This window comes from Amyelois transitella, chromosome Z (assembly GCF_032362555.1).
Source record: "Amyelois transitella isolate CPQ chromosome Z, ilAmyTran1.1, whole genome shotgun sequence".
Taxonomy (NCBI): Eukaryota; Metazoa; Arthropoda; class Insecta; order Lepidoptera; family Pyralidae; genus Amyelois; species Amyelois transitella.
Window position 1 is genome coordinate 7,517,381 of NC_083535.1, and position 25,381 is coordinate 7,542,761.

The 25,381-nt window shown below is 34.7% G+C and overlaps 2 protein-coding genes across 2 annotated transcripts; both read left to right on the forward strand.

The window, feature by feature from the left end:
* The first annotated feature begins 42 nt into the window (after positions 1–42).
* On the forward strand, positions 43–14,514 carry LOC106133959 (mediator of RNA polymerase II transcription subunit 23). The gene is made up of 17 exons (XM_013333871.2): positions 43–280; positions 844–935; positions 1,026–1,270; positions 1,718–1,850; positions 1,953–2,908; positions 2,991–3,391; positions 3,677–3,851; positions 4,102–4,271; positions 4,837–4,955; positions 5,369–5,556; positions 6,292–6,469; positions 6,862–7,007; positions 7,195–7,421; positions 7,797–8,036; positions 8,366–8,810; positions 9,121–9,327; positions 9,856–14,514. The coding sequence occupies exons 2-17, from the start codon at positions 894–896 to the stop codon at positions 9,992–9,994; spliced, it is 4,011 nt and encodes a 1,336-aa protein (XP_013189325.1). The 5' UTR covers positions 43–280; positions 844–893; the 3' UTR covers positions 9,995–14,514.
* Positions 14,515–17,021: 2,507 nt separating this feature from the next.
* Positions 17,022–24,624, forward strand: LOC106134045 (glutamine synthetase 2 cytoplasmic). Its single transcript, XM_060953911.1, has 8 exons — positions 17,022–17,181; positions 19,843–19,892; positions 20,098–20,295; positions 20,684–20,845; positions 21,600–21,813; positions 22,426–22,683; positions 23,450–23,589; positions 24,372–24,624. Exons 2-8 carry the CDS (start codon positions 19,862–19,864, stop codon positions 24,518–24,520), a joined length of 1,152 nt encoding a protein of 383 aa, XP_060809894.1. The 5' UTR covers positions 17,022–17,181; positions 19,843–19,861; the 3' UTR covers positions 24,521–24,624.
* Positions 24,625–25,381: the final 757 nt, after the last annotated feature.

Consider the following 25,381-nt stretch of genomic DNA (forward strand, 5'->3'; position numbering starts at 1 on the left):
ATCCCTAATTTCATTCACTCAGTCACTCACTCATCTCCCTCCTGCAAACTATTCCAGCAGTACCTACAGTATCCAGCCAACTTCGTTTATTATATCCATTTCATGTTTTTATAGCCTACCGACTACTACTATTAGCATTTGATTTTTGCTGATATTTAGTTGGCTTTTACTGTTGCTTATTTTGTTGAACTAATATTTTTGAATTTACGTTTGAGTATGATTTAGCCTATTTCCATGTGTGTGTAAAGATTTTTCCCCTGCATTCATTCATGGTAGCAAGGTACCTATTTGTGTTTACTATTTGGTTATCCGTCTACAAATCTTTAATTTACTTGTAAATATTAAATTAATTATGTTTTGATCCTGATGTACTGTAATGATATATACGTTCAGTTCTTGAGCTTCGCAGTTGGATACATTTTTACAAATTTATCGTCAGGCAACAAGTGCTTTGTATAAAAAATAAAACATCTGTTGATTTTACTGCATGTTCTTTTAATTTTGTATAGATGTGTACATGTGAGTGCAAATAATAAGCGAATATGTCCACTATCGCCGCATTGATTTTGGTAATACTTCTAAGAGAATTTAAGCCTGCTGAGAGCCTATTTAATACAACTGGGAAGTATGCTGGAGAAGCCATGATTGAACTATAACAGCTTTTATTAATTATAGATTGATGTCTTTGTATTCCACACATGTCACAACTTTATCGGGTAGGCCAAGCCAAAAATACATGTTTTACTGCATGGCATATTAATAGAAGTGAGATTTAAAGATGTGGCATGCTAACACATCAGTTATTTAATTTTATCATTTATTGTGTAAATATTATTGTTTCAGTAAGTTTTGGTGAAAATCTGTTAAGAATTCTGCAGATTTCTACAAATAAAATGGCAGATAACCAAGTAGCCAACATTGTTCATGAAATACTGGTGAGTTTTTATTGAAATAAATATTTGATATTTAGAACATTAAATACACAATAAAAAAAAGGGTAACTGACTAATGTTCTTTTTTTATAGCGTGTAGAGGCAGTGGAAGAGGCATTCAGTTGTTTCTTGGTTCACAAGCCTGAACAAGAAAATGAGAGACTGTTCATGTACCAGAAGAAGTTGTGTGCTGTCATGACTACATTGAGTGCCGAGCTACAAGAGTCAGCAATCAGACAGTACCTCAGTTTGACAGCAGTTTTAACAAATAGATATAAAATGAAGCAACTTCTCACACTTCTAGAAAACCTGGTGAATACTAACATTTTACAAGCAAGGTAATTTGTTTTTCAATAAAAACTTTTTAATCACAAAATAGTGCCATCGTCATATAACCTTTATTACTAAAACTTTGTATGTCCAAAATACATACAAACACATGCAGTCCATGGTTGACGAGTTTCAACCTAGGTAATATAAATTTTCTTCATTCATTTAGTTGAGCAGTGAGTTTGATTCTATATTCTTATTTCTTTTTAAATAAAACAATTATGAAAAGTAAGGATGAACATTTATATTCTTAAAAACACGTATTTAATTTCATCCTTGATTTTCATGATCATTGCAGAAAATTATGATAAAGTGCATGCATAATGTATTGCAAAGATTAATTGCATAATCCATTTTTTATGAATTGTAAGTATTGTCTGAATTAGTGCAGACAACAAGTTTTACGAGCTCTAAATTTTGTATGTTTAGTCTACAACAATAAAATTTGATTCCAGAATGTTGTGTGACTGCATACTAACTAGTGATAAGCTGGTATATCAAAATGCTGACTATTGGATTGAATGTTTCAATTTGATTAGGAGGGTAATTGGTGGTGTTGATTATAAAGGAGTGAGGGAAATAATGAAAGTGAGTATATATATTTCTCTTTCTATTAAAACTTCTTAAGTAAAAAAGTTACATCCATTAACAATATAGTAATTATTATTGATGAAATTTTTATTTTAATAGGGATGCAGAGAAAAAGCTCATACATTACCAGTACGGTTAAATTCTAGCACAATGCCTCAGCTAAAAGCATTATATAGTGTAATAGAGTACATATTTGATAGAAATGCATCATTGCTACCAGCCTACTTTATTGTGACAGAAATTCAGAAAGACTATCCCGATAACAACCACTGGCCACACTGGCAACTAGCCAAGTTATTAACAAGCTTTGTAGAAAGTTTTAAGCCCTGTGCTCAAATGGTGTCAATAATAGGGCACTCGCACATGCTCCCGGTAGTAGAGTTCTCTGGATATGCAGATCACTTAATAAATCCATGGCGGTTAGACCCAACTACTCTAAAATTTTCACTAAAAGGTAATTTGCCATATGATGACGAATTGTTAAAGCCACAGATTGCATTGCTGAGGCATGTTCTACAACAACCATATTCTAGAGACATGATGTGTTCCATGCTGGGGTTGCAAAAACAGCATAAGCAGCGTTGTATCGCATTAGAAGATCAGTTAGTAGAGCTCATGATTTTACCAATGGAAAGAAGTGAACAGGAAAATGAAGAAGACGAGATGTCATCAACACACTGGTGCTGGCTTCATTTGTCATCCCAAGTGATATACCTGATATTGATTGGCTTTGCTTCATTTCCAAACATAGTCATGGGCCTGCACAACAAATTGATAGGTCACGATATGAAGAAAGGCCGCGATCATCTCATGTGGGTCCTCCTCCAGTTTATTTCAGGAAGTATACAGAGGAATCCTTTGTCTAATTTCCTACCCATAATTAAATTACATGAACTTTTATACCCTGAAAAAGAGCCGTTGCCTGTACCAGACTGCGCCAAAGCGCATTGCACTCATCAAATGGCAGTTGTTTGCATTTGGATGCACTTACTTAGGAAAGCAGAAACAGAACATAAAACTATGACAATGCCACAAAACTTGAAAGTACAATATGAGTAAGTAACATTTTCTATTAAAATTTATTTTACGTTATAAACTGCTATAGCTAACTGAATGAATATCCTTATTTTGTTGTAGATTTCTTCAACACCTCATGACATCAAACAGTACTCCTACTTTGATGGGAGCTGACTATCGCATTGCTTTGCTATGTAATGCCTACTCAACCAATAACGAATATTTTGCGAGACCGATGGGCATCATAATAGAATCGCTGTTTGGTCCTCAGAAACCTTTACCGAACGGGAATCCTACACCGCCACTACCCACTGTTCCCCTGTCTATGTGCATACTCGATAGCTTGACATTACATTGTAAGATGTCGTTGATTCACTCCATAGTGACGCACGTCGCTAAGTTGGCCCAGAATAAAACCAATTTACCCGGTAGTACAATGATGACGCCCGCTTTAGTGGAAACATACAGCCGATTACTAGTATATACTGAAATTGAGTCACTGGGAATTAAAGGATTCATACGTAAGTCTATCTTACTTTTATTACGATACAATTTCCAGTTAAGTCTTAACAGTCATATCATAATCCTTACTGTAAGCAGTATGAATATCAATATTTTTTTGAGTATTATGTTGTTTATTTGGGTTGGTGCTTTATGCATATTTAAATAGTTCCTGATATATGTAAGTTGGAAATGATTTTGAAAATTGTTTTCAAATACTGTCAGTAAGATGTACTGTATAATTTTGGAAACTTTCCATTACTTTCTGTGATTTTACTAATATATTAATTTATTATGTTATTTAGATCAGCTGTTGCCCACGGTATTCAAATCTCATGCGTGGGGAATTCTGCACAACCTTCTAGACATGTTTTCGTACCGCATCCACCATATACAACCGCATTACAGAGTGACTCTGTTATCCAACATACATTCTCTCGCAGCTTATCCACAAGCTAATCAGACACAATTGCAGCTTTGGTAAGCCCTTATTAAAATCTACAGTATCGAAAAATTGTTTAAGGGATAGTGTGTAAAATTAATGAAAACTTAGCATTTTATTGGATGTATGAATCTGTCATTCTCATTTAAATTGTAAATGGCTTTGGTATCTTCATCTTCATGAAATGCTTTGGTGTGAAAATCTGTTAAATTTTTGTGAATAACATTATTGGTTAGGAAAATGTGAGATTAGCAATGAATTTCCTATGGTATGTTTTTTTATTTGCAGTTTCGAAAGTACGGCCCTTCGTCTGATTACGAGCCTTGGCAGCTCTGGCGTTCAGCTGCAAATGTCGAGGGTGGTTTCGGAACCCAAATCGTTGGTTTCTGCCGAGAGTGAGGAGTTGAACCGTGTGCTGGTCCTCACCTTAGCGCGCGGCATCTATATGACTGGCGCAGGTATGTTGTTATGACCTTATTTCTTATTTACCATTTCACGTACCCTGAAAACATAATAAGAAAGTAAGCATATGAAACTGTAGTTCATAGGGGCTGTTTATTTCTAAAGAAAAATCTTCTAGCAGACCCTTGTGTGTTTCCCTGTCTGCAGTAGCATATGGCAATCTACGATTTGTAACAGAAAATTAAAGAGTTTATTTTCAACTTATTATTAAACTGAGTAAATTTAGGTGAAAGCTTCTTGCTAACTTGAAACAATAGAAATGAGATTTTGTTTGAATCAAACGAACTTATTCTGTAATTCGCTCATTCAATTCGAAATATTTTAAAATTCATTACAAAAGTTCATATACTATTTGTCCGTGTGAAATGTCCATTTTCATATTAGTACTCTCTAGTCAATATGAAAATGGTTTGCAGTTTGAAGTTATGGGGTTGCAACTGATGGTTGTGATATGATAGTTGTACACTTACCACCTCTATAATCTTATAACAGTTTATATTTAATTTAATCATATTTATTTTTTGCTCCTATCCTCACCCTATCACTTGTCGTACCGAGCAGGCAGCGATAGCGTGGCCATGAAGGAACTGCTGTCCACGATCATGACGAACACGCCGCACATGTGGTCACAACACACTCTGCAGTGCTTTCCACCGGTGTTGGTCGAGTTTTTCGCACAGGTAATCGTTTATATATATATACATATATATTTATTCTTTATCTCTTACTGGGTAAACAGGTTGAAAAGTCTGAATTGCCACATTGCAATGTCAGCTAGATGGCTTAATTTTTTCAAGATTCAGATAGTGGCAGGTTGCTTGCTAATCTCCAATAAGAAGAATCACAAGTACTCTATAATTATTTTTACAATCTGCACGGGCAGAGCAGCATCTTACACACACTATGATTTTTCTTCGCTACCTGACCATCATTGAAACTCGCACTAGATGAATGCGCTTGCGACATCACTGGATAGAACCTGGGGTACTATTCAAAGTGTCGGGACTATTGTCAATTTATTAATCACTCATTATCATAATAACAATTTGAATCTCGTTAATCGATTTACGATTTTTAATACCTCTGTTATCAGAATCCCGCGCCGAAAGAGAACAAACAATTGTTGAAGAAATCAGTGGACGAGGAGTATCGCAAATGGACGTCGATGGCCAACGACAACGACATCATATCGCATTTCTCCGTGCCAGGCACGCCGCTATTCTTGTGTTTGCTTTGGAAGATGATCTTTGAGACCAATAGGATTAATCCTATCGCTTTCAAGTAAGCAATTACATTATTTTACATTGATATATCTATCTTTCTGTATAACAGAGGATACTGTTTGAGTGTATACAATGCACAGCAAAACCCCTGGGTCTAGAGATTATAAATAGGAATGTAGGTTTCTTATTTTTATTTATTTAAACTGAATGAACTTTGTAAGTTCCAGGGGTACAATAATTATATTTTGTCGTTTGGGTAGTTCTTTCAAATTTGTATTATTCGTTCATTAATTTTAATGGATCAATTATATACTAATCGTATGATTTTGACTGTGTGTAAACCTGAGTCAGGTAAAGGACATAAATTATGTTTTCTAGATAGCCACAGGGGTCTTAGATATTAAGTTGAGTATTCCCCTTAATACTCTAAAGTTTTTCTCTGGTTATTTAGTTTAATATTTTAAGTGCCGTGTGGTTCCCGGCACCAATAAAAAAAAGAATAGGACCACTTCATCTCGTTCCCATGGATGTCGTAAAAGGCGACTAAGGGATAGGCTTATAAACTTGGGATTCTTCTTTTAGGCGATGGGCTAGCAACCCGTCACTATTTGAATCTCAATTCTATCATTAAGCCAAACAGCTGAACGTGGCCTATCAGTCTTTTCTAGACTGTTGGCTCTGTCTTCCCCGTAAGGGATAAAGACGTGATCATATGTATGTATGTATATTAATACAATATAATATATCTGTCACAAAGTATCACATTAGTAATTGTTTTTATTCGCCCTGTAAGGATTTTAGAGCGGATCGGCGCTCGAGCACTATCAGCGCACTTACGCAAATTCTGCGACTACCTAGTGTTCGAGGTAACCAACCCGGCCGGCGGACACATCAACAAGTGCGTCGACGCCATCAACGACATCATCTGGAAGTACAACATCGTCACTATTGACAGGCTGGTTTTGTGCTTAGTGAGTATTGATGATGATTTGAAGGGATCTTGGTTTCAGAGCTAGTAAGATAACTTTGGTATCTGGAAGTACAACATCGACATCACGACCCATGTGTCGTCAACCTTCAGTCTCATAGATTGCGGTGTTGTATGAGCACGTGGTTCCCACTCGAGCAGTCTCCGCGTAAATGGTCTGCGGTCGCTGGGAGCAAGGCTCACATCCAGCTCCTTCCTCTCAGCTCTTATGTTTATAAAAGATTACAATGTGATGATTTTTTTTTTTTACTTTAAACAAATAGGTATTTTATGGCCGTTTTTGAATGGCAACTTGTCTATACGCAAATGAATAAATTTAAAAAGAAAGGGTAGTTGATAATATTGAATAAATGTTCCTAATATAAATGTTTTCAGGTACTGCGACCCAACCCCGATGCGAATGAGAGTCAAGTATGCCTCTACATTATACAGTTGTTGCTTCTGAAGGGCTCCGAACTGAGGAACCGAGCCCAAGACTTCGTCAAGGAAAACTCGCCTGAGCATTGGAAACAGAATAATTGGCAAGTACCTTTTGGCTATTTCTATGGGTTGTCCATGTGAATTGAATTATATTTTATTGACCCTCTTAAATCTGTTTTATTTATCAAAATTGAATAACGAGCATTTCGATCGGGAACTAATCGCATTTCCAAATTAAATTTTTATTTAATTAAAAAATCATTAAATAATTATTATTTTCATTTACAGGTACGATAAGCACTTAGCATTCCATAGGAAATATCCAGAAAAATTCGCACCAGAAGAGTCAAGCAATAATGCTTACGGCGGTCCCATACCGGTTTACCTGAGCAACGTCTGTCTCAGGTTCATTCCCGTGCTAGACATAGTCGTACACAGACATCTGGAAATTCCCCAGGTCAGCAAAAACCTGGAACAACTACTGGAACATCTGGGATACCTTTATAAATTCCATGGTATGTTATCTTCTGTCTACTGTAATGAATGTAGATGCCACAAATTCACATTTGATTCTAAAACAAAAATAATCTACGGTAAAAAGGGTGTTTGATAAATAAACAATCGAATTTTTTTTACTTTTACCATATCTTATATTCCTCATTAATTTACTAAAAATATATCAAGTAAGAATAATTGTACTAATTGTACTTGTTCTTAGTTATGAGCGACCACCAGACCTTGAAAACCAACTGTTATTATGGTTCGATGACAGAAAGACCCAAGCTAAACTCAACTTTTCACTCACCTAATAGCCTTTACTCGTTACCGTTTGGAAAAATATGTACTCGGTAAATTCTATTTTATTAACAAATGAATTCTTGCCCTTTCAGACCGCCCAGTAACATTCCTTTACAACACATTGCACTATTATGAGTCGAAACTAAGGGATAAACCGTTATTGAAGAGGAAACTCGTGAATGCGGTCCTAGGGTCCCTAAAAGATGTTAGGCCATCAGGATGGGCCACCACTGAAGCCTTCCAGACTTATTTGGGGAAGCCCGACACGGATGCCACAGGTTGGGCGCCCGACCTGAATTACTATTTGGGTCTCGTCAACAGAATGGTAGACAGTATCCTTTTTAATATTTGAGATATACGTAGATGTAAGGAAATTTAAGAAGTAAGTAACGTTATTTTTAATTTGTCCAGTTTTGTTTGTATAATAAATAAAATTAATAAAATTAATTTAAAAGATTGACCTAAATTTCTTGTAGTATGACATTGAATGCATAATGGAACCATTAATCATTTAATTTTAAACCATGTTTTTTTTCTAATCTGAAAAGTTAAACCAATGAAGGTAAGACTTAGTGATTCTGGCAATATAGACATCAGTGTTTCTAAAAATAACACTAACCATTGTCTTGTGTCAACCTAATTTCCTTAGCACCATTCTCAGCCATGACCGGGAACTCTCACTTCCCAAACACAGACTGGCGATTCAACGAGTACCCCAACCCTTCAGCGCATTCACTCTACGTGACTTGCGTAGAACTCATGTCACTACCGCTAGCTCCTAACATCGTCGCTAACAACCTGCTAGACGTCATTACAAAAGGATTCGTCGTTATCCCGGCAACAAAAATTCAACTCTGGATAAACGCCATAGGACTCATAATGGCCGCCCTACCTGATCCTTATTGGACAGTTTTACACGAGAGGATTCTAGAATTGATCACGCATTCCGATATGACGGAGTGGCCGTTCCCGTATACGCCATTCCAGCTGTTCAACTTGTCAACTACCAAAGAGGCGATGCTGGAAAATAAATACAGCCTTACATTAGCGTTGGCTCATGCCGTTTGGTATCACGCCGGAGCGGGACAGATCATGCAAGTACCAGTGTGAGTATCTATATTTTATTTGTATTGTGACTATTGGCTCTGATCTTATACACGTAAGGTTTACATTGTTTTTCTATTCTACAAAGAACCTATAAAACAAATTTAAGTTTACTACGTCATTTAGTTTCGGCTGTCCGTTGGCTGGTTAGTAATTTCTTCTTTAGAAGGTTACTGACTATCTAAGGTGTGGGAAACCATCTTGAGGATGGGTAACCTTGATTAATTACGGGTTCGTGTAAAAATCTGATTTACCCAATAGCAATGATAGTTCTTCTCTTCATCTCTACATCTAAAATTCCCCTTATTTCAGATTCGTAAAAGAGAAACTTTCTCCCGAGATAAACAGTGAAATCCAGCTGATTTTCCTGTGCCACCTAGTTGGTCCGTTCCTCCAAAGGTTCAACTCTGACATGTCTCGCACAGTCATGGATATCACCGTGACGTTGTACGAACTTCTCGCGCACATAGACAAGTCGCAGCCCCATCTACAATACATAGACCCGCTGTGCGACTTGCTGTATCCTTTTTAAAATGATTTTAACAGGTTTTCATACAAAAATGGGACTTCTCCAAGAGAAATTGGGACGCAATTGGAGCTAGGAAGTTGATAATATAAAAAAAAATGGTAAAAGGGCGTCGGTGATCGAACCATTAAGATGCCCGACTAAACTGATACAAATTCGATACTAAACAAATAATACACATGTGATGTAAGTTATGTCATAAGGTTAAGAACCTGTTTCTGTGTTATGTAAGTCCGTAAGTTTATTCGTTAACTCTTATATTGAGGGGAAAATCTGCACTTGGATGTGGAAGTGACTCATAATAGGTGAGACCCCGCAATGATTTGCTTTGAATAAAAACATGACTTACTTTACGATCGTGGTCAAATGAGAACCTTGGACTCCGCTAGGAAGTCTCACCTCTCTGAAGACAAAAGCCAGGCAACTAGGACTAACATCAAGATATAACAGTTGGGCGGAACTGGTGGTTTGGAAAAATTCTCCAAAATAATATTTATTTCTTTAACCCTATGTAACCCCAGTTACCACATTAAATATATGTTTGTCGGTGACACGTTGAAGAATGAAGTGGAGAGCGTAATTCGAAAATTGCGTCCGGCTCTTCAGATGCGACTTCGGTTCATCACACACTTGAATGTGGAACAAATAAATACCGCCTAGCAGAATGACTACTACAGCTATACGCCTTCCAGCTCGAGCTCTAGCTCCGAATAAAGGCAAGCTGTAGTATAGACTAATATAACATAAATGGTGAGTCTCACTTCACAAACTCGAATTATAGACAGCACATTGAGTGTTATATCAATGCAATAAATTATTGACTTTGATTTGTGATCGAGTGTACCTGCTCTATCGAGTGAAACTTGTTCTTCCTTGTCGTTTTGCAAACTTTTATGCGTAATTTTTTCGGAATTTTTCCGTGTAGCCTTACAATGTCTTTAGTAGGTTGTAAGAATGATTGAAATGATGTAAAATGTACAATCGAAGATATGCGTAAGCACAATGTCTTCACAAAGCCCGACAAAGAGATACGATTTATCTTTCTGAGTATAGATTTATAACACCAATACATTTTGTATTAAGAAACGGCGTTATGCCGGTGAATAGTTATTCCTATTTTATGACGCGACGTGACAAACTTAGGTACATACATGTGACAAACTTGGGTACATTAATTAAGATAACTTATTTGTAGAATATATTTAACTAATGTACTCGATTTTTTGTACGCTTTTTATTCTGCACATTTAAGAAATATTTTTTTGGCTGTTAAAATTTACCGTTATATCCAATTTTCACAGCAATATGATTAGTTAGGTGTAGATTCCTATTGGCACTTAATTCCTTAATAATTTTAATGTATATTTGTTATAATCATTAAAAAGGTAACCTTATAGTTAATAACGTAGCCTTGGTATTTATGAATCGAAGTATGTATAGTACTATATTTAATTGTATAAATTGTACTACCTCTAATAATTCTATACGAGAGAGACATACTTTTGTACCAAAATGTAAGATAGTAATAAAAAATGTTTGCCTTCAATCGTACATAATTTATTTGTAAGATGTGTCAGTACTGCGCTGTACCTACCGCAGGCGAATAGTGATCATATTTTTTTAAAATAAATTTGCTATTTTCCCGGAAATCTTTATTTTATCAAAATTTTTAGTATTTAATGTTTGTTCGAGGCGTATAAAATAGTGCTAAGGCCAAACCAGATGATACGTCGTCCCTATAGTTTATTGAAGCACAATGTGTGAGTAAACAGCACAAAAACATTGATAAAATCTATGGTCCTTATTTTAAAATGATTTTGCTTCTAATCCACATCGACACTAATAACTAAAGTTTTTTTTTATGTTCATAACGAATAAACTCAAAAACTACTAAACTGATTTTGATGTAATTTGGTATTCAGATAGAATAGACTATTAGGGATAACATGGTTTATTCCTAATAGTCTATGTTTCTGAATATTCCCAAGGGAGCGAATCCACGCGCCATAGCTAGTCGAAAAACATAAAATGGACATAGTATTGACATTATATAAACCAAATGTTAAAAATTAAATTATTTACATATTTGTATAGATATAAATGTATAGACCAAAAATAAATTTAATTTATGACTCATTATATCGCTGTAATAATTTTGATTGATTAGCATAAAAAAATATGGTCACTTCTCGTGAAAATATAAGAAACAAAAAGCAATGCACGTTAACTTTTGTATACAATGGATAATGTTTACATTTCTGTGTCTTTAAATTGCAACGGAATAGATAATAATACATCTTAAGTCTTTTAAGAAAATAATATTTTTTGATCGCACTTGTATATATATGTTGTACGTACAATATGTTTGAATTTTGTTATTATACATTTACATCACGCGTTATATTTGGCATGTATAAAGTTCATTAATGAGCTACCAAAACATTCGATATTTAGCCTATGATGTGATAGTAATAAATATATATTACGACGCGCAAAATATGCCTTCTGAGTGTAATAATAAAATGCCAACCAAAATATTTTTGTAGATGATTGTCATAGCCGTAGCCCTATTTATTACACATCATATATCTTCCAGAGTTTTGTAATAAGATATAATAGTAGATTTTGTACTTTTAGCCAGGTCTATTGAAAACATTATATAAATTGTTAAAATGCACATAAATAATAACAATTTCAATAGTTAATTATCACAGCACATTTCATAGTTTAATAGACATTAATATGTTACCGCTTTAAAATTTTGAAGAATTAGTTTATTCAATTATAGGTCGGTAGCTTCGATCAACTATGTCGGTAGCTACTCCGAGTGAGAAAACAGATATATTATTTTTTTACTTATGTAGTAGTTTTTTATCGTAGTGATAATTTTAGAGCATTTCAATAAATATAAATTAACCTTATTATAGCTGCATCACAAGGACAATACGAAGACATTTTGCCGTGGGTACATTTTCAAAACATAATGTTTATTATTCACTATAAAACCTACCCCCTTTAAGAATGATTGGTATAATTTGAAAACTTGACGACACGGGCGTTTGTTTCAGAATAAAAGCCAAGTAAAATTCAAACCTGACGTCTTCAAAATAGTCTTTTCATTTTTTATTCTGTGTAACATTTAACTTTAAACATTGTTATAATAATGAATATTTTTTATTCGTTGAAGTGATTGAAGTAATAATTTGTAGTTGTTTAGGTAAATTAGGCAATTCACTGTGTTTTGTTGGTTCACTTATCAAACATAACGTAATAAGTATAATCACAACACAAATGTGACTAACACATTGTCACAATACCTACTAGTTTTAAGTCGAAAAACAATAAGTTATACGTAGATTAAAAAAAACAATGAAAAGCAATAGGTGTGATAATGCTACTTCAACATACTTCTGTCTGATAACATATTTGTATATAATAAAATACTTTAACACATGATCTAGTTTTTTTACATATTTGTATGCAATTTGAATAAATTTGAGAACAAGTATACATAATTAATACTTAATCAAATTATATATAGTAAATTTTATTAATGCTGTATTACTCCGCAGCCATTATAGTGGTAGTACCTATTCATAATTAATGATATTAGCTTGTTCTTTTTTGTATTATACAGAAGAAATTTTGTTATGCAATACTTTTAAGTCAACACATCTACAATTTGTAGAAGACAAAGGCGATGTTTTACGAAAAGTGTTCATTGAATTTGACCTCTAGTGAACAAATTCTCTTGCAATGTGGTATATTTATATTCTTAGGTATTAAAGCTTCATGCTATTAGAGTAATTTCTTCCTTATTCCTGCGTGCCGTGCTCCTAGCAAAATAGTGAGGCCTCTGTGTGATTACTTTAAATTGTAATTATAAGTATTGTTGTATGTTACGCGTGTTAAGATGTACTTTTAAAACATTTTTGTAGCTCACTCAATGGTTTTTATTATTTAAGTATTACAAATATCTTTATCATCTACACCACGCCGCCAATATACAAAATATTGCCAGATATTTCTTTTAATCAAATAAAACAAAGTACCGAAAGTTGTGGTCGGATTTGTTTGAAATATCGGAAAGATTCTGATTAAGGTTTTATCTATAAATACCTACTACCCATGCGAAGCCGAGGCGGGTCGCTAGTTTGGAATAAATTATAATTTGTAACCTAATATAAGTTGATGAAATAAACAAAACAGTGTTGCAATGATTAAGTTTGTTTCTTTTTAAATAATGTACTCGTTTGCATTGGTATTGTTAAGTAGAGTACTTCACTTAATTATAAATATTGAGTCCATTCATTGTATAACTTGATTTCTATGACGGCAGGATGGATCTCGGTACTATGACGTAGGTGTAAAAAACAGTAATAAAATATATGCATTTGACATCTTTCATAGAGATCAAGTTACATTGTAAGGAAACAGGTACATACGCTTTTTGTCTATGATATATTTTTTTTATAACATTAAATATATCACATCTAAAATGTTGATAGATTATTACTTTTTATATTTATCGATTGCCTTAGTTCTGAAATCGTGATGAAATGGGCAGATACAGTGTGTCCGATATATATATATATATATATATATACTACCTATTCTAGTAAAGTCATAGAATAGAATAGATAGATGAAGTGTTTTTAAATAAAATACTTTGTTTTACGTTACGCATATAGTACTTTCCTGTAATTTGATATAATTGAAATGGTTGTGTTATCAATTTATGTAGAAACAATTTGAGTGTCTACTATAATAAATTGCGTTAATCTTTTTTTAAATGAACGTTAAGTCTCATTTTTAAAAGCTTTTATCTTATAGTAAAATCTGATTTTTAACAGTAAGAGTTCTATCATAACTTTTGTTTTCTGTGTGAATCAATTTTAAGGTTGGGAGCAACAACACATACTTTTAATTTTATTTAAATGCTTTGTGAAGCTGATACTTAAAACTTTGTTAATGCTTATCTTACAATAAATTTATTGATACATATAGTTACTACACATTACAATTATATGTGATATTATTAGATGAATATTTAATTTTGATGAACAATATTTCTTATAGTAGGTAGCTGAGTAGTATGTTTAATAACCTATAAATTGCATTTTAAGTATAATTTATTATGAAAAAAATAAATAATTCTTACTTCTACTATAGTTTTAGTTCCAACCCTTACAGTTATCCTACTTTAATTAGCTGCAACCATATCTAAGGCAAGAAGTACGAACATTCTCATTATCCCTAAAAATAGACCTTTTTGTCTTGTCAAATAGTCAACTTGATCATGCTTAACATGCCAAAATTTGGCAATGGCGGACTCCAAATAATATTGTACCAAGTAACTGTATGGTTTGTTATCGGCGCAGAAAATGTCAATCCCACATTAATTTTGCCCCGAATAGAAAATGTTGAGTTGCATATAAACATATGACTTCTTAATCCCACACGAGTTCGACAGAGCCAAAAGTCCGAAAAGACAGGTCACTCAGCTGGATGGCTGTTGTAACTCACGAACGGGTTAGGATAGCGGGACAAGCTAGTAATAATTTTGTTACTATACTATAAGTAGGTAACGTTATATTAAATGGGGGTGTGTTTATGAATGTGTTATCTCTCACGAACAACATTGTAACGCTTGTGTTGTGATAACAATAACTAAAACGTTATCGTACAGTAGGTACAATTCTATATTTTTTCCTGTTTTGATCTTCTTAGCCGGAGCAACTATTAAAATTGTGAAAGTGATTAGTCATAAATAATTTATAGAAATCATATCAAAGATCCGCTTGCATCTTCCCTAGGCAGGAGACCGGGAGAGGTTGATTGGGTACGTTGGGTCACAAAGCGACCCTGAAACTTTCGCGCTTAGAGCTTAAACTATCCTAACTTATATAAACATGCGAAAGTAAGTTTGGTTGTTACCTCCTCTTGCGTTATCTCATGAAGCAATCTTATTGAAATTTCGCGTATATCTATATATACCTACCTACACAGTCCAAGGATGGATACAGGGTATTTTTATCCCGGTAAAAACATTAGTTCCCGTAGGATTTGCGAAAAACCTGTATTTTATTTTTAGGGGGTGCTAAATTTACGCTAGCGATGCTGTAGGAACAATATAGTAACTCAGAAAAAGAGTAATTTGGTACCTACCTACACAGCCGTGGTATTATTTGAACATGTGCAAATCAATGCATCGCGGTTTTTTATTCGAACACAGACGCTCTTGAGCACCGACACCAGAAGTCGTAAAAGGTGACTGTGGGAAAAGTAGATACATACATCTCTAGTGTTTAGTGTGTACCAGCTGCTTCTCTAGCCGAGCAGATTGTAAAGGTCACTTAAGCGGTATTTCAATCTCAATTCCATTATTATATACAGTCATACCTGTCATACCAGCCTGTCAAAAATATCGCGACTGTAGGCTCAGTCACAACTCAAGTGATAACAAATCATAAAAGTACTTAATTATTATTATGTTTAAAATAATTTGGTATTAAAATTGGCATTCATTGCGATAAGTGCGGTTGCTATGTGATAAAAAATAAGAAGCCCTGAAATATACGTCTCAAATAAAAGTAACAAAGCAGTTAAGAGAAATAACAATATGTAATCTAGGTACTTACTGAAGAAGAGTAAATTCCATACATTAAAATAATTTAAATATAAAACTTTTTGTCTGTCTTTTTGTAAGTACTAATAAGTAGGTAATGCAAGCATAACGGATGGGTAAACGGGTCATTGTGCGTATAAAGTCATGAGCAAAATTTAAGCTGAATAAAACACTGAGATTAACCTATGGTACCAACTATCTCAGACAAAATGACTAAAGGACTGGCCCCGGAGGCCTGCGTATTTTTTTCATTCTTTGTCGCTTATCCATGAACACTTAATATCAATAATCCACACTGAACCAAACATACCTACATTTTGGTACTGCAGCACAAATTATTAGCATTTGAATTCCCGCCAAAATGTTCCGCGGCTGCGTGTTAGAGTTGTAATTGCGTTTAAGGTTACAAAGTATCGACGATGAAATGCAGTCATTAGGTTTAAGTACCTATAGGATAAGTAGGTTAGTTTAATAGATTATTCTTTAACATGGTGCTAAAACCACGTTAAAAAATAATAATTACAATGTTACTTTTATACCTACCAAGAATTAGGAAGATTATTTGATTTCACCTGTTCCAAGTGAAATAAAAAAACAACCCTTTATAGCAAATAACCCTCACAAGAAAATATACTTATACTGATTTTTTCACGCGTTACACAGTCTAACAAGAGGTAACAAACAAACAAACAAACTGTAGCATTTATAATATTAGCTAGGATTATAGGATACCTACCTACCTAGGTACTTGTATGTGTGCAAATATATCAACGTATCGTGGATATGATATTGTCAACTAGAGTACAAGTTGATAGTCGTTAAGGAGGACTAAGAAAAACAAAACTGACTGACTGCAAAACTGAGTTCTTACGTTGGATTCAGATCAGACAGTTGCGCCGCGTTACTTACTCCGGAATATCGTGATTGTACGTCAGGTGTCTTTCTAGGCAGGAAGTTACCAGGACAAACGTAAAAAAGAAATGGAAAGAAAAAAAGGAAATGGTATCTCTGCTATGTAGATAACTTCGTAGTGCTCCCACCATGCATGCGCAAGATTAGCGCGCTGATATAAAACAACGTACGCGCTTCCAGCCGCCATCCGCGATATGCTCAGATTCGTGCCGTTCATTTGTTTTGTTCAGTTGTTAGCTGTTTAAAAATAATCTGAATGAGTTTTGGAATCTATTATTGAGCGCTAATAATATTTTCTACTAACTAGGTGAGTGATGTCGTTGACACTAATCTAGATTCTTACAAAATCGATGCCTATATTCTGTATGTTTAGCAAAATCATACACGTATTTTTCCATAATATATATTTAAGATCAGATTATTTATTTTCATAATTTAGTAGTCTCATTTGCTTCTAAGCACACTACTTCAAATTAAATCAAATTAAACCGACTAGGTAGGTATGTGATGGTACACCTGCTATGTCTGTTTTTGTTTGGGTCAAGTTTTACCTGTTTTGAAAACATTCCACTAATAAGTTAATGAATATTAGATAAATTAATAAATATAAACATAATGTAATAAATATCTTTTATTAAAAATTTTTGCAAAGCGAAATATATTTATTCGGGTTTTACTCTTAGTAACTTAAAGTTACTTATAGTCTGTAAAAATTTGTTTATACGTTTTTAAACATAGACTCTGTCGATGTTTAAGGAAAAAAACATAAGAAATCACTATTCATTTGTATCTTTGGTTTGCACTTCACTGCACTCGCGTTATCAGCGTAGCCAAATGTTGCTGGTTCGGAACACACATGGATTAGCTGGCCTTGCGAATATTAGATAACATTAATGAAGTCTTATGACTCCTAAAGGCCTTGATGATGAAACTATCCTATAACATAATTTTCGAACTTAATTTCTGTGTATGTATGATTTGTCTTGTACAAATTTATATAAAATAAAAATATTCATAAAGTAGGTGGTTGTTCGTTCTTTTGTCTTTTAAGTTCGTTCCTCGTTAAAGTCAAACGACAATCTTCATGTATTGCCCTGGGGAGTAATTTTGTATACCAGTTTCTAAGTAGGACCAAGCCTAACATATCTGAGGAAACCGCAGTCACCCGGAGCAAAAGTTTTTGCTTATACGAGCATACAGACAGGCAGAAATTTTAAAAATCACAATTTTGTTTCTGTTTGTCATTTATTAGACCCTCCGTTTTTTGGCAATATCTTTCAAGTGCAGACATTGGTCAGTTACTGTTTTATTATATTTATTATAGTAGGTAGTTACTATAGCATTTGCGTGATGCTTCGCTCATTTTTAGACAATACGTACCTAAATAATTGTTTTCTATCCCTAAAAAAAAGAATAATAGAAACTTAATATATCATTGGTATTTACGCCAGGAGGAACAAGAATAAGAAAAATAAATGAAATAAAAATAAACGTTACGTACATTTAAAATATGTAAGTTTTCATCATCTGATATGTTAATCTAGAAGTTGTAAATATTTTTGCTGAAATAAAGGTCAAGAGCACAACGACAACGGGCAGGTTGTTTTTTTCGCTGTATCAAAATTTGCGCATATTTACATACTTAATGTTATCAGACAAATTTGCATACCTCCTACCTATTCCAATTTAAGCAATGGAAATGAACCCAGCCGTTAATACCAATTTGAATTTCTAAAAATGATTTGTTTTTTAATTCCTAAACTAGCTAAGCTCCGTGAAATTTAACAAAGTAGGCTAGGCACATGCCATTATTTAATAATTAGATACGCCTTCTTCTTCTTACGAATTTAAACTTCCCTGCAAATTACATAGCCACCTAGGTCCTATATCTGCATTGAACATTGCACTGTTAAGTGTCACAATACATTTTAAGCAGATCCCAACTGTGTCTGATGACATTAAACACCGTCCGAGTACCTCCTTTTACAATATCGGTGATATCTATAGTGGTGATGAGGGATACGACTAATATCACTTGAGCTTCCAAAGCTAAATTTAGTTGGTGTCACAGTAAAGCTATTTCTTTTCCATGGCTGTCTTCAAAGGCGATCAGTAAATGAAAGGCTAATAAATTTGGAATTCTTCATTTATGCGATGCGAGGTTAGAAACTTATCATATTTGAATCTTAATTCCAAGCCCTAAAGTTGAACGTGGCCTTTCAGTATCTGCGAGACTGTTGGCCCTGTCAACCACTAAAGGGATAAAGACATGATTATACATATGTATACATATAGGTCACAGTAAATATGTTTAAAAGCCATGTACCTACCTACTAATACCAGTTCTTACTAAACTAAACAGTAGGTTCCTGTGTTCTAAGCATTTACTAAAAAGTTAAGCGAACGAAATGCTCGGCCTTATTAGGTATTTGTTATTGAAATTATTGTAGGAACATTGCAAAACAAACAAGTGATAAATAAAATCTGTTAAAAATAAAGTTAGTAACAATAACAAAAAAAACAACTTTTATTAGGTATATATCAGCTGACACATGACCCGTTGTAGATGGATAAGCCGATTGGTTACGATAACTAATTGTAATCTAACCAAACACATATGTGTTTGGTTAGATTACAATTATTGTTAAAAAAAAGTACCTAATTAAAATGTTTGTTTTGTGCCCTGAATGTACATACTTAGTATTTTTCAGTTTGTGAGTTGGGTAGGTACCTATTAAACATTCGAATTAAGTCAGTATCTAGTTCTTTCATATGGTTTTCACTCAAAATGTCTTCAATAATTTTTTCTATGAAACTTCTTTGGAATCATGTGGTTTTTCTGAATCTGCGATACAGATACTCGTAACTTAGATACTATACTTACATACCTACATGCGAGAGATAATAGTTACGTAAAAGAAGTTTAGATTTTGAGTCATTATTCAGTATTATTTTTTCTACTTTTCAGCTCGTACCTGAAAGAGAAAATGCCGAACGCAGGAAATAGGAAAATAGAAGGTACGACTCAACACACAAGTGTACCTTTACAATCACCATTTCTGCAAACAGGCTTTATTTACGATTGAATTTAGGAGATTAATTAATAATTGAATTTAAATTTACTAATTTAGTATGGCCTAGCCAAAGTCTATAGTTTAACATTATCATGATATTATAAGGTATCGAACGAACTTTCTCAGTCTTCTGATTATTTATTTCGCAGATAATCCAAAAATATTATCTGGACCAGTATTGCAAAATTCTCCAAATGCTGTTCTTTCGAAGACCCTCCTTGGCCGCTACAATGACTTGCCTATCCCGCCTGACTGCTACCTCGCCACATACATCTGGATTGACGGAACTGGGGAGCACCTAAGATGCAAGGACCGAACCCTGAAGTTTATAGCGAAGTCGCCTAAAGGTACCTGCCGCAAGAAGTTTATTTAAATCAAAATCCAAGTGATGATGCCTGGATCAAGTGATCCAGTGGGTTAGTTAGTAGGTAAATACATGGAGCGACTACAGTCTGACCTTCAAACACCAGAGACCCTAACCCAGCTTGAACAGCTTGGATCATGGTTATTGCATCAAGTGTTAGTGATTACTCGTATTATTAAACGCTTATCTCGTCACGTTCTCACTAATTTAATCATTCTCCGCAAAATTTTGCAAACAAATATCTTGGAGTAAAGCGACATATACCTATCTATTATCTTGAAAAATATTTTTTAAATAATAACAATGTGCACATGCAAAGACGCACGCAAAAGTTGGTATTTAAATAAGTATATAATATTTTTCAATTCCAGATTTGCCCGTATGGAATTTTGACGGTAGTTCTACCGGACAAGCCAAGGGAAGAAATTCCGACACGTGGCTAGTTCCCCGAGCCATCTACAAGGACCCGTTCCGCCGGGGACACCACATCCTGGTCATGTGCGACACATATCAGTACGATATGAAGCCGACCGGTAAGGCCCATATGCGAGTCCAACTAGACAATATAACCAAAGAATAAATCTACAAATTTTGTCTTCTACTAAGTTTACTATATTACAAAAAAAAGCTCATAAATAAGACTAAATAATCGCAGATTAGAAGTAAGCTAAAAGATACAAACAAACATACATAAATCACGCCTCTTTCTTGGAGGGGTAGGCAGAGACTAAATCTTTATACTTCTTTCGCTACATCAACATTCATAACTCTCTTCATGCAAGCTCGTAGGTTTTGGATACTCTTGCACTGACCTTTTGCTAGAACGTCTCCCATTTGACTATATACCTACGTTAGAAAAAAAGATAGTTACTTAATAAAAACTATGCTTTAAATTACCTTTGATCGTCATATTTCTCCTGGCGTTGGCCCGGTCACTTTCTCCCTTGGGATGAGCTCAGGATCGACCTCTACCGTCATACCTCACTTACCCCCTGCACGACCTCGATGCAGTGGGTAAATGAAGTATTACCATACTAACAGGACAATATATCTAAGTGGATCATAGCTACATTACAACTACATAATGATGTCATGCTTCTGTATCATTTTAACCAAAATACTACATAATATATTTCAAATAAAAGACTTAAATACCTGAAAACCTGGACATCTCTGCAGATGTTTACATTTCCTGACAATGAAAACAAATGTCTTATGTTAATCTGATGCTTTTATCAAAGATTGAATAAATTATTACTGATAAATCTCTATTTTTTTCACTTACAGCAACAAATCATCGTCAGAAATGTCAAGATGCTTATGACAGATGCAAAGACGAGGAACCCTGGTTCGGCATTGAGCAGGAGTACATACTTCTGGACGCAGATCTGCGACCGTTCGGATGGCCACCAGGCGGCTTCCCTCCTCCACAGGGACCGTATTACTGCGGTGTCGGCGCAAACAAGGTGTTCGCTAGGGATCTCGTTGAAGCTCACTACAGGTAAAGTTTTGTTAGATGTCCATATATCTCTTAGTCTTAGACGTTATAAAGTCGACCAAGGGAATACCCAAATTCATTTTGTGCAGCTTTTACCGTACTTCAGTATGGATTGCTTTGCTTCGGGTAAAAACATAACTTACTTCATTCAAGATCATGATTAAAAGGGCACATCTCGGGCTCCTCTCCAGAGAAGTGATGATGTATCTGGGATCTAAATTTGGAAAGAGAAGAGGTAATTATATACCTATCAGTTTATGAAGTGCAGATCAAACTGATTACATACATATTATTGTACAAAATACGAGTACGTTAGAAGCAAACAACATGTTGAACTTTACTTAGGTAAGAAAAGGAAATAATTAAATCGTTCTTTAGAATCAATTTATTATAATAACTCTTTCTATTCTGATATAATATGTTTAACTAGCTGTTGCCCGCGAATTCGTTCGCGTAAATTTCAAATTGATCATATAGTCGGATACAGACAGACAGACAAAAAATGTAAAAAAAATATTCTCTATCCATTTCAGTCAAAAATACTAAATGTACTGACAAAATATTTTTACTATTTTATTATACGAGTATGTATAGATATGTTCTGAATTTTTCCAGATGTTGTCTTTGTGCTGGCGTGCCAATCGCTGGCACAAATGCTGAGGCTATGCCTTCTCAGTGGGAGTTCCAAATCGGACCTTCAGTTGGAGTAAGCGTAGCTGATGACCTATGGATCGCTCGCTACATTTTGCATAGACTCGCCGAGGAGTACGGAGTCATCGTAACCTTCGATCCTAAGCCAGTCCAGGGCTGGAATGGATCTGGAGCTCACACTAACTTCTCAACGAAGAAGATGAGGGAAGAAAATGGCATTGTGTGAGTTTGCATGTATACTCGTAAAATGTTGCACCATTATTACTCTGGAGAGGAGCTCGGGCCTTTGACCATAGACCCTTGATGGTCTAAGTCAGGTTCTTACTCGAAACGGCTCCCATCTTATCTCTGCAACCTTTACCTTTTTTTCAAATGTTTTATCATAATCGATACAAAGTTTATGAATTTATCGTTACCATAATACAAATGTAATTTCTTTATTATAAGTATGGAATTGTATAATCAACATTATGGTAGTATCTCAAGCAAGAGTAGTTCTGAGGTGAAATCCTGCATGTGCAGGTTTCCTTACGATGTTTCCCTCGCCGTAAGGACATCGGTTAGTACTCAAACTAATGCACTTAACGTCAAAAATTGACATTGGTTTATGGCCGAGTTGGGATTCGAAACTGTACCTTTCTGCGCATCATGCATTTTTACAATTACTTCGTATGGTGTTTTTTTAACTTTTAACTGACCACACTCACCGTTTTATTTTCTTTGACTGAGATCAAATAATTTGAATAATCTGATTATCCCACGTACCTACTACGTATACATAAAAATCCGAAAATATTTTTACATATAGGTACTTATGTATTTACCAATAAGGCAATATAGTTACAAAATGACTTATAATGGACCATAAATTATATACCTAAGCCGAGTAGACTGTAGGTGCCTTGTGTGCCCTTGATTTACCAAAGACCAGAGACATTTTATTTTACCGAATATTCCTATAATTAAACTTCCTCTACGACAATTTCAGTGAAATCGAGAAAGCCATAGAAAAGTTGTCCAAGGTCCACAAGGAGCATATCAAGGTGTACGACCCTCGTGGAGGCAAGGACAACGAGCGGAGACTCACGGGGCAACACGAGACTGCCAGTATCAATGACTTTAGCGCAGGTACGCATAATATTGCCTTTAGCTAGTTGCACGCTTAAGTTTGGAAGACTTTACGAGACAGTATCCTATCGCTTTTACAATAAGGTACCTGATTGTCTGTATTTATAAGAATTTATAATAAACTAGCACCGACATATACATATAACGCGTTCGCTCTCGGCTATATTAAATACAAAGCTGAAAGGCTATAGCTATAAATAAACGCCTGTAGGTGTACAATGTGTCTAAAAAAATATAGTTTTCATTATATTACTTTTAATTTATTTGTTAAGTTTATAATAGGCTACTACGAGTACCTATATCCAGAGTACCTATATCCAATGGGATTATTCCACTTTGATATCTTGACCATGATCACACTCTCACTTTGATTCAACCTTGATCAAATTCCACATTTTCGTGTCCTGGAATCACCTAATGGCAAATCACCTGGGTTCTCAAATTCCATAAGATTTAAACTATAATTATTTGTTTCTTGGAATCACCTAGGTAATAAAATTCCATACAGGAGTATGGAATAAACATATATTCATAAATGCTTGAGCATTTTTTAAAAAAATGTGGAATTTGATCACAGTGGAGTACTCGTAAACCATCCAATGATCTTGTTAAAAGTTTCATTTATATTTAACACATTGCTACTGTTTTGTATTATGTGAATGTTAATTCCGTCACTAAGCCATTCATCTGAACGTAGCCTTTAAATTTTTGTGAGACTGTTAGCTGGAGACGTGATAAGGTATTTCGATACAAATAAACACTTTTGCATGTCAATTTTTCAGGCGTTGCAGACCGTAGCAGCAGTATCAGGATCCCGCGCACCGTGGCGGAGGAGAAGAAGGGCTACCTGGAGGATCGCCGGCCCGCCTCCAACTGCGACCCCTACTCCGTCATCGATGCACTCATGCGCACCTGTTTGCTTAACGAATGACGAGCTGAAGAGACCTCAGAGCTACTTTTGATATAGATACTAACATAATTTTGATTATACAAATCCATACTTGTTGTAAAGAAATTATATTTGTATTTTTGAAACTAATTATTTTACTCATAAACTGAATCAATTTTGAGAAAATTTGTATTTGGAAGAGACGCAATTATAGACTTGTTTTCTTTCTGTTAATTCCCACGGGACTCTAGCGCTGAACGAAAGTGTATAGTTGTAGCTAGGTATGTTGCAAGCATTGGTGGTGGCATGGTCTGAATGAAAATGCAGCGTGATTAGGCCTTCTATTGCCCGTAAAGATAACTGGAGTTTGAGGTGGTTAAACGGGACACGGTCAAAGGAACGTAGTGATCTCAGATTCCTCTACAGAGAGGTAAGGACGCAACTGGAACTAAAGCTAAACATATTCCACTTGCTCCTTTAAAACCCAAGAAAAATGATCTCATAAGGTTACAAGAAGACAACTTTCAGGAAGATAGTGATGAATGTGTATGCAGCAAAATGTATATGCATTACTCAAAGAAAGTTCTAAGTGTATTTATCCTGATAAAGTTGTTTAATAAGAGTGACAGAATAGAAGCTGTATTGTTGTTATAAAAAATAGAATGAAGTTCTAACATATGTGTGAGGTTTTTGATGAAGTAGAACAAGATATTTCTTCCTATATAATTCTCCTTCTTAGGAGGTAACCGAAGGTCTATCGTTAGAAACTGCTACAACAGCTACTGGGGTAGTGCTACAAGAATTCCCTAGTTAATACGATGATACGCGGCCGACGTATCCTTCAGTTATTGATAAGGCTATAATATTACTATTATTTAGGTTTAAATACTATTGGCTTAATAA